The sequence below is a fragment of the Balaenoptera acutorostrata genome, chromosome 1 (assembly GCF_949987535.1).
Source record: "Balaenoptera acutorostrata chromosome 1, mBalAcu1.1, whole genome shotgun sequence".
In the NCBI taxonomy this organism is placed as follows: Eukaryota; Metazoa; Chordata; class Mammalia; order Artiodactyla; family Balaenopteridae; genus Balaenoptera; species Balaenoptera acutorostrata.
The window spans coordinates 65756828-65771538 of record NC_080064.1 but is presented as its reverse complement, the minus strand read 5'-3'; the positions used below and the strand labels follow the sequence as shown (position 1 = coordinate 65771538).

The 14711-nt window shown below is 39.1% G+C and overlaps 1 protein-coding gene across 1 annotated transcript; it reads right to left on the bottom strand.

Moving 5' to 3' along the window:
- Nucleotides 1–2681: 2681 nt before the first annotated feature.
- Nucleotides 2682–3883, bottom strand: LOC103014104 (28S ribosomal protein S31, mitochondrial-like). The gene has a single exon (XM_057555649.1). The coding sequence runs from the start codon at nt 3873–3875 to the stop codon at nt 2718–2720; it is 1158 nt and encodes a 385-aa protein (XP_057411632.1). The 5' UTR covers nt 3876–3883; the 3' UTR covers nt 2682–2717.
- Between the last annotated feature and the right edge of the window lie 10828 nt (nt 3884–14711).

The window sequence follows — 14711 nt, the reverse complement described above, 5'->3', positions numbered from 1 at the left end:
TAATTCACCCTAGAATATCATGGACTCGTGTTACTCCTCCCAGAGCATTTACATGTAAAAAGAAGAAAGACACTATGGAGGAAAATATTTAAATCCCTTTTTTCTGTTACATATGTGAAATTACATACTTTGGAAAGGTTCAAATGGAAAAAATTCAAGCATTACAAAATAGAACACAGTGAAAAACTGTCTCCCACACCTGCTTACTGGTTCATTTCACTGTTTTTCCTAACAAAGCAACTGCTGGTTACCAGTTTTTTGTGTATCCTTTGAGAGATTTACATACAAAGGTTGAACATAAAGTTCATTGCATGTTAGTAGAAATTATTTGTTCGGTCCCATAGTTATTTTTAAGGTCTTCAACTGTTAAGTGGAGTCCCTACATATGCGACCATAAGTGTGAAATTTCTTGTGTGCCTTTATTTTTTTCTTAAAATGTTTTGTTTTGAATTATGAAATACTGTAAGCATATCGAAGTTCAGAAAGTAACATAATAGACATCCATGTACCCATTGCAGATTACAGATTTGGAAATTTTAGCAGATCCTCTTAAGAGTAAATGAATATTACTGAAGTAGCTAAAGTTCCACTCTCCTAGCACTTCCTTTTCTTTCTTGGATCAGGGGAAACTGGTAGTATTCTGAGGTTGGGATATATCATTTCTATGCAAATTTTTTCCTACCTACGTATATATCCAGAATATATATGCATACATGCATATACTGTGCATAAGTATGTATGTATATATATAATATCAATAGCATATATATACACATACACATGCTCATATATATATATATGTTATTGATATTTGTTCAGGATTTTACATTATCCTGCTCTATGCATCTTTTGGAAACTTCATTAATAAACATTATTATTATTATTTTTTTTTGAAATTAACCATAATGATACAGCAGATACAGTTAATTTATTTTTATTGCTATATAGTGCTAAAAGATAGACTGGGGCATATTAAAAAATTTAAGAGTTTATTTGAGCAAAAATTGATTTGAATTGGGCAGCACCAAACCAGAAGCGATTAGGGGCACTCCGACAGCAGGTAAGGGAAAGAACTTTACAGAGAAGAGGTGGAAGCAAAGCAAAGAAATTATTTAATTGGTTCTAGCTTAAGTGTTTGCCTTATTTGGGAAAGCCTAGTTGTCTGTTTGTAGTTGATTGTCCTTAGGTTTCAATTTCTTAAGTGTCAACTGAAAAAAGTGTACAATGTGAGAGTTGTGAGTTGGGTTTTATTTGGGGCAAAATGAGGACTATAGCTGGGAGACAGCATTTCACGTAGTTCTGAGAAGCTGCTCCAGAGAGGTAGGGGAGAGGTCAGTATTACATATATTAGTGAAAGCGGCATATGTGCAATCAGGCACACATTTCAGCAGAGCGTTGCTGCTAGTCATGAGGAGCAGATGTCACCGTTAATGATTTTTGTGCTTTTCTAGGTATGAGGAGATGCAAGAATTGGGCTCATAAAATCTCCAGAAAATATCTAGCTGTCTGAAGGCCTGTTCTGCCAGTTTTACCCCCAGGCATGAAGTGCCTCATTCCTGATCTCCACCCTGAACTCCTTTCAGGGTGTGTTGAAGGTCAGCAGCTATAGCCAATTGTGACTTAATCCTTGTAGAGGCAGATGGCAAGTGCCAATTTTTAGTTGGCATAACCTTGAGGCATTTAGGCTTAGGTTTTTGTTTGCTTAAGTAGGCTACTAAGACACTGAAGCCAGCTTACTCTAATGGCCTCTTTGCTTAACTAATTTAACAATAGTATTCCACTGTATGAGTAAACAGTTTATTTTCTGTCCCCAACTGATGGACTATTAGTTTGATGTCACGTTTTTGTTGTCAAAAGTATTCCAATAAACACCCCTTTTTATGTCTCCTTGTGTATACTTGTGTAAGGAAAAGCCTCAGATTTTTCCTTCCTGTGTAGAGAAAAACCCATTTCTTCCCTCATGTGTGTTCTTCCTTGTGTGTCTTCTTTATTTTTACACAGAACACTTTACTTCTGACATTTCTGGTCATCAAATGTGTGGAGGTTTTTCCACCACAACGAGCAATTCTCTGTGGTGCCAGCTGGATGTCCGTTAATTTAACTTAATTGTTACACTATCTACCCCAGCCCCTTGAGATCACCTGTGCTTCCGACCCTACCGGCTATAGATCAGAGGATCCAATGACCCCCTCCTCAGGTTAGATTAATTTGCCTGAGTGGCTCACAGAACTCCGGAAAACATGTTTACCAGTCTGTTAAAGGATATAATAAAGGAAACAGATGAACCCTCCTGGTGTGTATGTGTTTGCCAGTCTGCAAGCTCCCTGCACCCCCTAACACTGGGATTTTATGGAGGCTTCCTCATATAGGTATGATCAATCAGAAACTCCATTTCTAGTCCCTCTCTCCTCTCTGGAGGATGGGGGTTGGAACTGAAACTTCGAGACATCTAATCATGACTTGATCTTTATGGTGACCAGCCCTATCCAGGAGTCACCCAGGAGCCCACCCAGAGTCACCTCATTGAACAAAAGATGCTCCTAGTGCTCTTACCACTTAGAAATTTACAAGGATTTTAGGATCCCTGTGCCAGGGACAGGGTCAAAGACAAATATTAGAACGAGAGATGCTCCTAGTGTTCTTTTTTTTTTTTCTAGTAAAATTATTTAATTATAATACGAATCTCCAACAGCTTGAAGTAAAAATTTCCATGATCTTCAGTTGAACTGTATGCCACTTTCTTTCAGAATGTCCCGTTTTTCATTAAAATAATTCCTAAACCACTCTATATGTTCAACCTTCTGTTTAACACTCAGATATGGGTTTTTGGAAAGGCCACAGGTCACCAACTCCATGAAGTGGCGAACTGGTCCTTGTTTTGGAAAATCCTCCAGGTATTTATCCAGAAATATATGTTCATGAAATTCTGAACCATCATCATCAAAACCTGCTTCATTGTTAATTGGGAACTCCCACAATTTCCCCTCTTTTGTCAACTGGATCATCTCTTCAAAACCATTCTGAAAGGGCTGTTTATTGACTGCCGCTAACTTCTTAGCAAATTCTATATCCCAAAGAGAAGGTGCTGCCTCTGTTTCAGGTGCCTCTTCAGTAACTGCCTTAAGCTCAAAAATATTAAGCCTCTTCCCCTTGAATATATTTTTCCTAAAACTTCTCAGATCAGCAGGCTTCTCTTGGCCAACAAAATCATCAGTCCCTTCATCAAACTGAATCTGATGCACTGGTCTTGTGCTAACTCTCGCTGTGGCAGATCTGGCAACTTTCATATCTGATATGATGTCAGTGAAACTAATTTTAGGTCTCGCTCCATCCTTCTGTGCCCTCGAGCCTTCCTCGTGCTGCTGGAGCTGCCTGAGCAGCTCCGACTTGGTTATCTGCTTGTCCAAAGGGAGAGAGTCTGCAACCGCGGAGGCCGCCGCCACCAACTCCGGGCTCAGGGACTCACTTCTCTTTTGGGGGGCATCTTCTGGAGCATTCTGAGGTCTGACAGTTGAAGCCGCCAAACTTTTAAGTTGTCTTCTGTTGGGTGGCTTTGTTTGTACATTTACTGTGCTTAATTCAACTTTCATTCCCTTAAGAATATTTACCAAGTCTTTTTTCGTATTCTCCTTTACACTGTGTTGGCTCTCTGTCTCCTTGGAAATCTCACGGGTTGGAACAGAATGCTCATCTTTCTTGCTATAGATCACGCCGTTAGTGCCAAAATATCTTTGGATATTATTTTTTGTCCTGACAGTCCCACGCGGAGAAGCGAGTAGCACGACGGCGGCCGCCGATACCTCTGGGCCTGCGGAGCACAAAGGGAGGCGGGAAAGCGGGCGAAGAGGGAGGAGAGCCGAGACCCTCGGAAACATCGCGTAGGAACAAAACCGCTCCTAGTGTTCTTGTCACTTAGGAAATTAGAAGAGTTTTAGAAGCTCTGTGCCAGGAACCCGGAGCAGAGACCGATATATATATATATGTTTTCCATTGTTTCACAATGTGTAAGTGTCTTTTTTAGAAACGTAGAAGTGAAATTGCTGTCTTTTACAGTATATGCAACTTCACGTATTCTGAAATTACCTCTTCAAAGTGGTTGTACCAGCATATACTTTAATAGCAATCTATGACTAATACTTGTTTTTAGATTTACTACATTTTGCCAGGCTGGAGGGTATTATTATTTAATTTCTGTCTTCTGGTTTACTAGTGAGGTTGATCATGTTTTCATTGTCCATTATAGATTTTCCTTCTCTGAATTGTCTATTCATCTATTGGATTGCTTGACTTTTTCTTATTGATTTGAAGAAATTTTTAAAATATTCTGGGTATGAATATTTTTGTGATTACAAAGATTTCAAATTTCTTTTAACAGTATGAGGCTTGTCTTTTAATTTTATCATACCTTTTGACACATAAAAGCTTATCACTTTAATGTTGATCTATCTTTTCTTCTATGATATGTGTCCTTTTTGGGCAATCATAAGAAATCCTTTCCTAACTGTGATGGCATTATGATGTGTCAGTTTCACTAGGCTGAGCTACATTCCGCAGATTTTCCTTCTGTGTTTCCAGTTAGGGTAGGCCACAAGAGAGATTCTTGTGAGAGATTTAGAGAGTGAAGTGAAACAACAGGCATTTTGTAGCTCATACATATTTATCACAAATCCGATAGATCACTTCATTGGCATGAAGTGGCAGTCAGGCTGTAACTGCTTTACTTTTTCCTGAATCATCCTTTAGCTGTTCTAACACCTGGGCCAGATGTGTGTATTTTGAAAGCTCCACGAAGAAGAGCCCTAGTTTCTATTGGACACCTATACGATCGAGGTCAGAAGCAACAAGATCTTACAGAGATTTTAGCCTGTTCTCTTTGGCTCCAGCTCATGCTTATGAGTTCCAGATTGTTCTTGCTATTCCCCACTTCATGTTTACCTTGCCTTCCTAACTTTCTGCTGTGTGGACTTAAAGCTCCAGCATCGCATGGGAAGACAGCAGGCTTACAGAAACTGGTTAACTAGCTTCCACAGTCACATAAAGTCAAATCTGTATAACAAACTGTGTGTGTGTGTGTGTGTGTGTGTGTGTGTGTGTGTGTGTATCCCCTAATGCTTTGCTTCTCTGATTGAAACTCTGATACAGTATCTTTATGACATAAAGAAAGTGTTTTATAGTTTTTTGTAATAGTTATATTTTTCACATTTAGGCATTTAGTGCATCCGGAATTTACCTTTTTGTGTGGTGAGTTACGTGGACACCAAAATAGTTATCTTTTTTTTTTAATGTGGATAGCTGTTTGTCTATCCTTATTCCACTGATTTCTCCATCACAAATAAAATACCCATATGTATGCACGTGGACCTTTTAATTCATTCTGTTTCATTAGTCCACTTACCTGTAGATGGCACACTGTCAGAATTATTATTGCCTTATGGTAAGTCGTGAAACTAAGTAGATAAGCCCTCATTCAATTCTTTCTCTTCAAAATCATCTTAGTTATTTTTGGCTCTCTATACTAACATAGGAATTTTAGTATAAATTTGCCAAGTTTCATGAAAAAAATTGAATTTTGTCTCTAGTAACCCTTACTGTATAGGTCAAATTAGGGAGAATTGTTCTAACTCCAATACCTCCCATCTAAGGACATGATACATTGCTCTCCCTTCTCTTAAAGTCAATAGACTTTATTTTTTTAGAGCAGTTTTAGGTTTATAGAAAATTTGAGCAGAAAATACAAAGGGCTCATATACCCCTCACCTCCCACCCCCCAGTTTTTCCTATTGTTAACATCTTGCATTATTGTAATAAATTTGTTACAGTTTATCTGCCAGTACTTACATAATATTAACTAGAGTCCATAGATATATATTTAGGGTTCACTCTTTGTGTTGTATATTCAGTGGGGTTTGACATATATGTAATGACATGTATTCACCATTACAGCATCATACAAGGTAATTTCACTGCATTAAAGATTCCGTGCATTCCGCCTATTCATCCCTCCCTCCCAAACCCTGGCAACCACTGAGCTTTTTACTTTCTCCATAGATCTGTCTTTTCCAGTGTCATATATTTGAAATCATACAGTATGTAGTCTTTTGAGATTGGTTTCTTTCACTTAGCAGTATGCATTTTAGTTTCCTCCATGTGTTTCCATGGCTTAGTAGCTCATTTCTTTTTATCACTGAATAATATTCTGTTATATGGATGTACCAGAGTTCGTTTATCCACTCACTGTTGAAGAATATCTTAATTGCTTCCAAGTTTTGGCAATTATGAATAAAGCTGATGTAAACATACATGTTTAGGTTTTTGTGTAGACATAAGTTTTCAACACATTTGTGTAAATACCAAGGAGCATGGTTACTGAATTGTATGGTAAGAATATGTTTAGTTTTGTAAGAAACTGTCACACTGTCTTCCACAGTGCCTGTACCATTTTGCATTCCCACCAGCAATGAATGAGAATTCCTGTTGCTCCACGTACTTGTCAGTAGTTGGAGTTGTCAGTTTTGGATTTTAGCCGATCTAACATATGTGTAGTGGTATCTTATTGGTTAATTTGCAATTCCCTGATGATATATGATCTGAGTATCTTTTCATATATTTATTTATCATCTGTATATCTTCTTTGGTGAAGTGTCTGTTCATATCTTTTGCCCATATTTTAATTGGGTTGTCTGTTTTCTTATCATTGAGTTTTAAGAGTTCTTTGTATATTTTGAATACCAGTTCTTTATCAGATATGTGTTTTGCAAAGATTTTCTCCCAGTCTATGGCTTATCTTTTGATTCTCTTAGTGTGCTTCATATAGTGAATTTTTTAATTTTAATGAAGTTAAGTTTATCAATTATTTCTTTCGTGGATCATGCTTTTGATGTTGTGTTTAAAAAGTCATCAACAAATCTAAAGTCACCTGGATTTTCTCCTATGTTATCTTCTAAGAGTTTTGTAGTTTTCCATTTTATATTTACATCTATGATCCATTTTGTATTAATTTTTGTGAAAGATGTAAGCTCTGTACCTATTTTTTTTTTTTTGCATGTGGATATTCAGTTGTTCCAGAACCATTCATCAAACAGATTATCCTTTTTCATTGAATTGCCTTTGCTCCTCTTTTGGTCGTTTCTAGGCTTTCTGTTTTGTTCCACTGATCTACTTGTCTGTTCTTTTACCAATTACCCCACTGTCTTGATAACTGTAGCTTTCTAGTAAGTCTTAAAGTTAGGTATTATCAGTCCTCTGATTTTGTTCTTCTCTTTCAATATTTTGTTGGTTATTTTGGGTCTTTTGCTACTCCATATAATCTTTAAAGTCAGTTTGTCAATATTCACAAACTAACTTGCTTGAATTTTTATTGGGATTGTGTTGAATCTATAGATCAAGTTGGGAAGAACTGACATCTTGACAGTATTATGTCTTTCTATCCTTGTACATGGAATGTCTCTCCATTTATTTAGATCTGTGATTTCTTTCATGAGAATTTTGTCGTTTTCCTCTTATAGATCTTTTATGTATATACTTTTAGATTTACATCTAGGTATTTCTTCTTTTTTTGGCACTAAAGTAAATGGTATTGTTTTTAATATCAAAATCTGATTGTTTCTTGCTGGTATTTAAGAACACAATGGATTTTTAAAACCTTTTTATATTAACCTTATATCCTGCAATCTTGCTATAATTGCATTTTAGTTCCAGGAGTTTTCTGTTGTTGATTTTTTTAAAAGATTTTCTATATAGATAGCTATGTCATCTGTGAACAAAGACAGTTTTATTTCTTCCTTCCCAATTTGTGTACCTTTTATTTCCTTTTCTTGTCTTATTTCATTAGTTAGGATGTCCAGTACAATGTAAAATAAGAATGGTAAGAGGAGACATCCTTGCCTTGTTCTTGATCTTAACAGGAAAGCATCCAATCCTTTCTAAGGACCTTTTTCATGTACATAAACAACATTTTGATTTTCCATTAAGGGCCCACACATCTTTTATTTTAGGTATTTTAATGTTTTTGTTGCTATTGATTTTCCTATGTTCATCTTATGTCCAGCAATTCTCCTGCAGATTCTTACTAGTTTTTATAATTTCTCTTGTGTTCTTTGGGTGTACAATCATATTATCTGCAATAATGACTTTTCTTTTTTGTTTATTCCATACTAATCCTTTCATCTCTAGTCTATTTTCCTTACCATATTGCACAAGCTACAATCTATAGAACAAATGTTAAAATGGTATGGTGATAGCAGATATCCGTTTCTCACTCCTATTTTAGTTGTTTTCAGGCACAACTTAGAGGAAGTATAAACTCAGGAGTTGTTGAGTTTGCAGATAAAACTATTTCTCACTTAGTCTCTCCTGGCTAAAAACTCTGAAAGTAAGAAATGGCCTCAGAGCAAAGATCAAATTCAGGGAGGTACCAGTAAACATGACCTCAGGGTAAAAATCAGATCAACGATGTAGCTACAGGACCCTTGTTGAGATCTTAGAAGGAATAAAAATGATGCCTTATAGACCTTCACAGCTAGACAAGGGAGCTCTAAGAATCTTAAGAGTGCTGTCCCACAACACCCTGACTCTTAGCCCACATTGGAGAGAGGGCTGTTTCAAAAAGACAGGTGGGTGTGTTGTTTGTCTAATAGTGTGGATTATAGTAGAACCTTTAGCATATTAATCATAGTTGTTTTAAATTCCCAGTCTGGTAACTCTAACATTCTTGCCATGTCTGGTTCTGATGCTTGCTCTGTCTCTTCAAACTGTGTCTTTTGCCTTTTGATATGACTTGTCATTTTTTTTGGATAGCCAGACATGATGTACCACGTAAAAGGAACTGCCATAAATAGGCCTGCAGAAATGTTATGGTGAGGTGTGGGCTGGGGAGGGGAAGTATTCTATAGTCCTATGATTAGGTCTCAGCCTTTCAATGAGTCTATGCCTCTTGTGAACTTCACATGTGCTTCTCTAGTTTTTTCACCCCTTAGGTAGGAGAGGATGGCTAGAGGGCTGGATGTGGGTGTTTCCTTTCTCCCAGGTGGAATGCTAGAGCTGAATGGAGTTTGATGTTCCCCTTTCCTGAGTCAGCTAGCCTCTAATAATACCCTAGCAGGTCAACCTTTGGTGAGCTAGTTTGCCCTGAGGGCAGGCCTTTTGGGGAAGAACAGGATGCTCTGGTGTATTTTGAAATGGTTCCTTTTCTCCTCCCCTGCTGGAAATCTGAGGGGATTTTTCTCTGATATTTACTGTGAGAATCTGGTATAGCTGCTAGAGGTAAATCTAATATTGTGCGACCCCCTTTATAACTGGGCCCCCCTGGAGTTTTTTTTGCTCTAAGAGTCATCTGCTGTGAGCTTCCAGGAATTTGTCAATTACAGTACAGGTTTTCCTATCCTGGCACTGGTTTCTGTGGCAGTTTCTGCCTGTGAATCTCTGCTCTGGTAAGCTATGATTGCTTGTATGCGCCTGTGTCTCTGATCTTGAGGTTAGCAGTTTGCCCTGTTTCCTCCCCTCTCTCAGGGATCTGAAAAGTGTTAGTCTGTTCAGCTTTTACTTTTTGTTAGAACAGAGTGGCTACTTCCAAGCTCCTTACATGTGGCACCAGAAACCAGAGGTCCTGTACCTCTCATTTTTTCTTTTCTTTAATAAATTTATTTATTTTATTTATTTATTTTTGGCTGCATTGTGTCTTTGTTGCTGCACACAGGCTTTCTCTTGTTGCGGCGAGCAGGGACTACTCTTCGTTGCGTGTACGGGCTTCTCATCGCGGTGGCTTCTCTTATTGCAGAGCACGGGCTCTAGGCGCACGGGCTTCAGTAGTTGTGGTGCACAGACTCTAGAGCACAGGCTCAGTAGTTGTGACGCATGGGCATAGTTGCTCTGCAGCATGTGGGATTTTCCCGGACCAGGGCTCGAACCCGTGTCCCCTGCATTGGCAGGCGGATTCTTAACCACTGTGCCACCAGGGAAGCCCTGTACCTCTCATTTTTATCCTCCTTTTTGAACCAGACTATCTCTTGTGGTTATCCTATCTCTGTCTTTACTGTATATGAGTGTATACCTATATACAAAGGAACATATACATGTACACAAGGGAAGATAACTTGTCTCCTTAGTTCACAGGTCTTTAGGTTGAAAGAATTGTATGCAATGATCCTCAGCCACACCTATACCTGATTTAGATGATGAGATCCTGGATTTCAAATCAGAGCCTAATTCTGTAATGAAATGAGATTTTGAAGGTAATGAGAGTGAGTGAATGTATTTTACTTGTGGGGAGAATATGAATCATTAAGAGATAGAGGGTTAATTAGTAGTCTTTTACATTGTTGGTCACTGATGGACCATGCCACCTGGTATTCACTGTTGTGTGACTCTTTACCTTAACTATGGACTGGCTCAAGGACTGCTTATAATGTAGGTTAGATGTCTAGGATTTCTGAGTTCAGGCATTTAGAAGATTCAGCAGTCCCCATTTTTGAACTTTTGGGAGCTCTGAGCTGCTGCATAAGAACTCCAGCTGCCCACATGGAGAGATCACATGACGAAGAGGCCCTGAGACTATAGAGAAAAATTGAGGAATTTAGATGCTTATGGCAATCATGGCCCCAGACAAATGATCTCACTTGAGCCATTCTACCTGCTTCCCAGCTGTTTGAACCATTCTAGCTGAGGCACCAGATACATGAGTGAAGAAGTCATCTTGGACATGCCAGCCCCAGCAGACATAAAGTAGAACAGAAATGAGCCATTCCAGTTGTGCCCTGTTCAAATTCCTGACTCAGAATCATGAGGAATAATAAAATATATGTGTACTTACGTTCCACAGAGACTTCAAATACTATTGGCTCTGTTAAGTCATAAAGTATAAGTGATAGGAAAGATTTGTTAAGGAACCCACTCAAAACTGGCAACCTTATGGGTTATTTGGCGACTGAGTTAGAAAATCACAACCAAATGTGTCACATATTACCTCCAAAACCCAAGGTCACCCACCAAGTGTTGTGACTCTTCTTCATTGTGAGCAGTGTAAGTTTAAAAACTTTGCCCCATCTTTGTGGGTCTATCTCCTGGACCAATTAATTTCAGTTCTGTATCAGGCCAGGTCCAATTAGGAGACCAAAACCACACAGTAATTTCAATAAGGGAAGTTTAATATAAAGAATAATTAACTCAGTCAGTTGGAGTAATGACTAGAATTGGGTAAGAGAACTGCGAAGAATACTGGAATAGGGAGCAGCTTCTACCCCTAAGGCTAAGATAGAGCATCCAAGGAAGAGCCCCTCTACCACTCCGGGCTGAGATCCAGCTCTTAATTGGAGAGGGTGCAGTTTACTGGAGGGTAGAGCAGTTTGCTGTGATGCTGTGCCAACAGAACTCGCTGAGACTATGTTGGGTGCTAGAGAAAGCTGTGAAGAGGTGGTACACCTCAGAACCTACTGTAAAGCTTCCCCAAGGTTGCCCCAGAAAGGCTTCTAAAAAAGGGTGCCATTCTTAAGAAATCATTGCAGAGCCATCCAAGGAGGTGCCTGGGCCTAGCCATTCATGGGTGGTACCAGATGCTGTTGGCTCCAGGTACTGCCGAGCCTCATGTCCTTCAGGAGCTGAACACTGCAGAAGTCACCTTAGAGGGCACCGAGGGAAGCCATTCACAGGGATGTGTCACGTGCTGCTGACCTCGGGGTACTACAGAGGCTGCTCACACTGCAGGAGCCTTCCAAGAAGAGTACACTGGAACCAGATACAGAAACCTCTTCCTCCTCCAGTGCCTTCTACTCACAAGTTTAACACTGTGCCAACTGGCAGAGGAGAAGTATTTACAGACTGCAGAGCAGGCAGTGAAGGGTGGATCTGGAGCTGAGAGGCAATAAATGGGTAACTGGAACACTAACCATTACATATTTCTCTTAATTCTATATTTAGGAAGTAACCTAAATTAGGTATCTTGTTTCACATCTACATACTGATTACAATAAATATTTTCATTTTAATATCATTTTTATCAATGACTCAAAGGCATACAAATCATATCTGTGTATGACTCAAATTTATGGAAGAGCTGGCTAACAGTCACACACAGGGTAATTGTACACAGTGAGTGTTCCAATAAACATCTGTTGTATGAATGGTTAAGTGTGTGGATAACTGTATTATCATTTAACAAGATTTCAGAAGACTCAAGCCAACTTTTGACATTTTAATAAGTGTTCAAAAAATTAACTCCAAGTAATGGGATGGAGGAGAAGTATAGGTGGTTTATGTGACGTGGCAATTCTTTAAAAAGACAGAAGGCTTTTAGGTGACTGTAACCTCAAAGTGAGATAAATGAAAGAAAAGGGAAAAATTTAGACAGATTCCAGATCCAGATGTCAAATTAGTTTCATTTTTAGAGATTACTCTGGTAAAATAATAGTATCTGCCTAGAGCTATCCTTTGAGAATTGTGAATCTACTTCAAGACTCAGAGGAAAATAGTTTAGTGATTGATTAGCGATGTCTTATATGAGTGTGGGAAGGAGCAGTGTTAAGAGAGATAATGGCTTCAACTTTTCCCAATGGTTGGTCAACTTTTTTTTTTAATCTTTCTTTCTTTCTTTACTTATTTATTTTTAATTTATTTTTGGCTGCGTTGGGTCTTTGTTGATGCACACGGGCTTTCTCTAGTTGCGGCAAGCCGGGGATACGCTTCGTTGCGGTGCGCAGGCTTCTCATTGCGATGGCTCCTTTTGTTGCGGAGCACGGGCTGTAGGCACGTGGGCTTCCGTAGTTGTGGCACACAGCCTCAGTAGTTGTTCCTCGCGGACTCTAGAGCGCAGGCTCAGTAGTTGTGGCGCAGGGGCTTAGTTGTTCTGCGGCATGTGAGATCTTCCCGGACCAGGACTTGAATCCGTGTTCCCTGCATTGGCAGGCGGATTCGTAACCACTGCGCCACCAGGGAAGTCCCAGTTGGTTGGTCACCTTCTGTGATGTTATGTTCTATGCTGGAAATCACATTGAAGGGTTACACTGAAGCAACTGTTTTTACTGCTTTTAGAATTTGATGAAAGTTATGAACTTTCTCCCAGAAGAATGCACGTTGCATATATATGTAAAATTTTGTATGAAGTTGCAAGGGATTCATGGAATCTAGGTTAAGAATTCTTGAGTTGGAGGATATGGGAAATTATACCTTAAATAATAGTAATAGGAGCTATGTTTAGTGAACAGTTCTGTGGGCCAGTGCTCTACCAGGTAATTTCATATATAAAATATCCTTTAAGATGCAACAACAATCTTGCAAAATGGAGAGTATTACTTTCATTTCGCAGTAGAGGTAACCAATGGTAAGAGATATTCTGTAATCTGCTTAAAGTCACGCAATGGCACATCTGGGATTCCGACTCGGGTACCTCTCACTCAGAGCTCATGGTTTCCATTTTTTATAAAGGAACATATTTTACATACAATGCTTAATAAATGTTTGAACAGTAAATAAATGAAATGCTGCCATGTGGAAGATGTATTATTTTGTATTGCTCTGGAAGGAATGTATAGGTAGAATCTATTTGGAATGATGTTTGATATTTGAAATTAGACCCTTACGTTACTAGTCCTTACCTAACAGTTTGTCTCCTTAAAAGACCTTGCTTTCATGCCTAATTTTGTATGGCTTTTGCGCTTACTCTATGAGGCAGATAAGTCAGGTATAATTACTACTGTTTTATAGATCATGACACTCAAACAAAGGGATTTAGTGATTTGTCTAAGATCAGAGAGCAAATTATGATCAGAGCTCCAGGTCTCCTTTAGTCATCTAGTCCATGCTCCTTTAACCCTGGGATTCTGCTTGTCAGAACATCTCACTGTAAAATGAGATGTAAGACAATGAAAGGGGTAGGGTAAATTTTGGAGTGATACAGTTCACTTTGGCTGGCCAGATAAATGAAGACATCCATTTAGGAACTCTAAATCAATTATTAATAATTCAAGTTTATATCCTCCCTACTACTGTAAAGGAGTTCAGAGGTGTACAATTAAACATCCTGACTCTTGGAATTGTTTTATGTGGAATTTTACAATTACAGAGTTCTTTCATGTACATTATGTCTATTGATTTTCTTTTTTTTAAAATTAATTAATTTTATTTTTGGCTACGTTGGGTCTTCACTGCTGCGCACGCGCTTTCTCTAGTTGCGGCGAGCGGGGGCTGCTCTTTGTTGCAGTGCGCAGGCTTCTCATTGCGGTGGCTTCTCTTGTTGTGGAGCACGGGCTCTAAGTGCACGGGCTCCAGTAGTTGTGGCATACGGGCTCAGTGGTTGTGGCTTGCAGGCTCTAGAGCGCAGGCTCAGTAGTTGTGGCCCATGGGCTTAGCTGCTCTGCGGCATGTGGGATCTTCCTGGACCAGGGCTCGAACCCATGTCCCCTGCATTGGGAGGCAGATTCTTAACCACTGTACCACCAGGAAAGTCCCTCTATTGATTTTCAAGCCACCCTGCTTAGTAGACAGACCAGACCTTGTTTATCCTTATTTTAGTAATGAAGAAATTAGGTTCAGAGAGATTGAAAGACTTCCCCTAGTCACACAGCTTTATGTGGTAGAGCCAGGGTTTAAGCCCGCCAGCTTTCCTGCCTCTTTCCACTAGTAGAGCTAAGAAAAGAGAGTCCAATAAGTACAAATTGGAAAATGGATGCTAAGGTGTTTTTTGTAGTGCGCAGCAGCACTGAAAGCTTTCAGGATGACTAGGA

Coding starts and splice junctions, on each gene's coding strand:
- LOC103014104 (XM_057555649.1), bottom strand. CDS start 3,875: ATGTTTCCGAGGGTCTCGGCTCTCCTCCCTCTTCGCCCGCTTTCCCGC.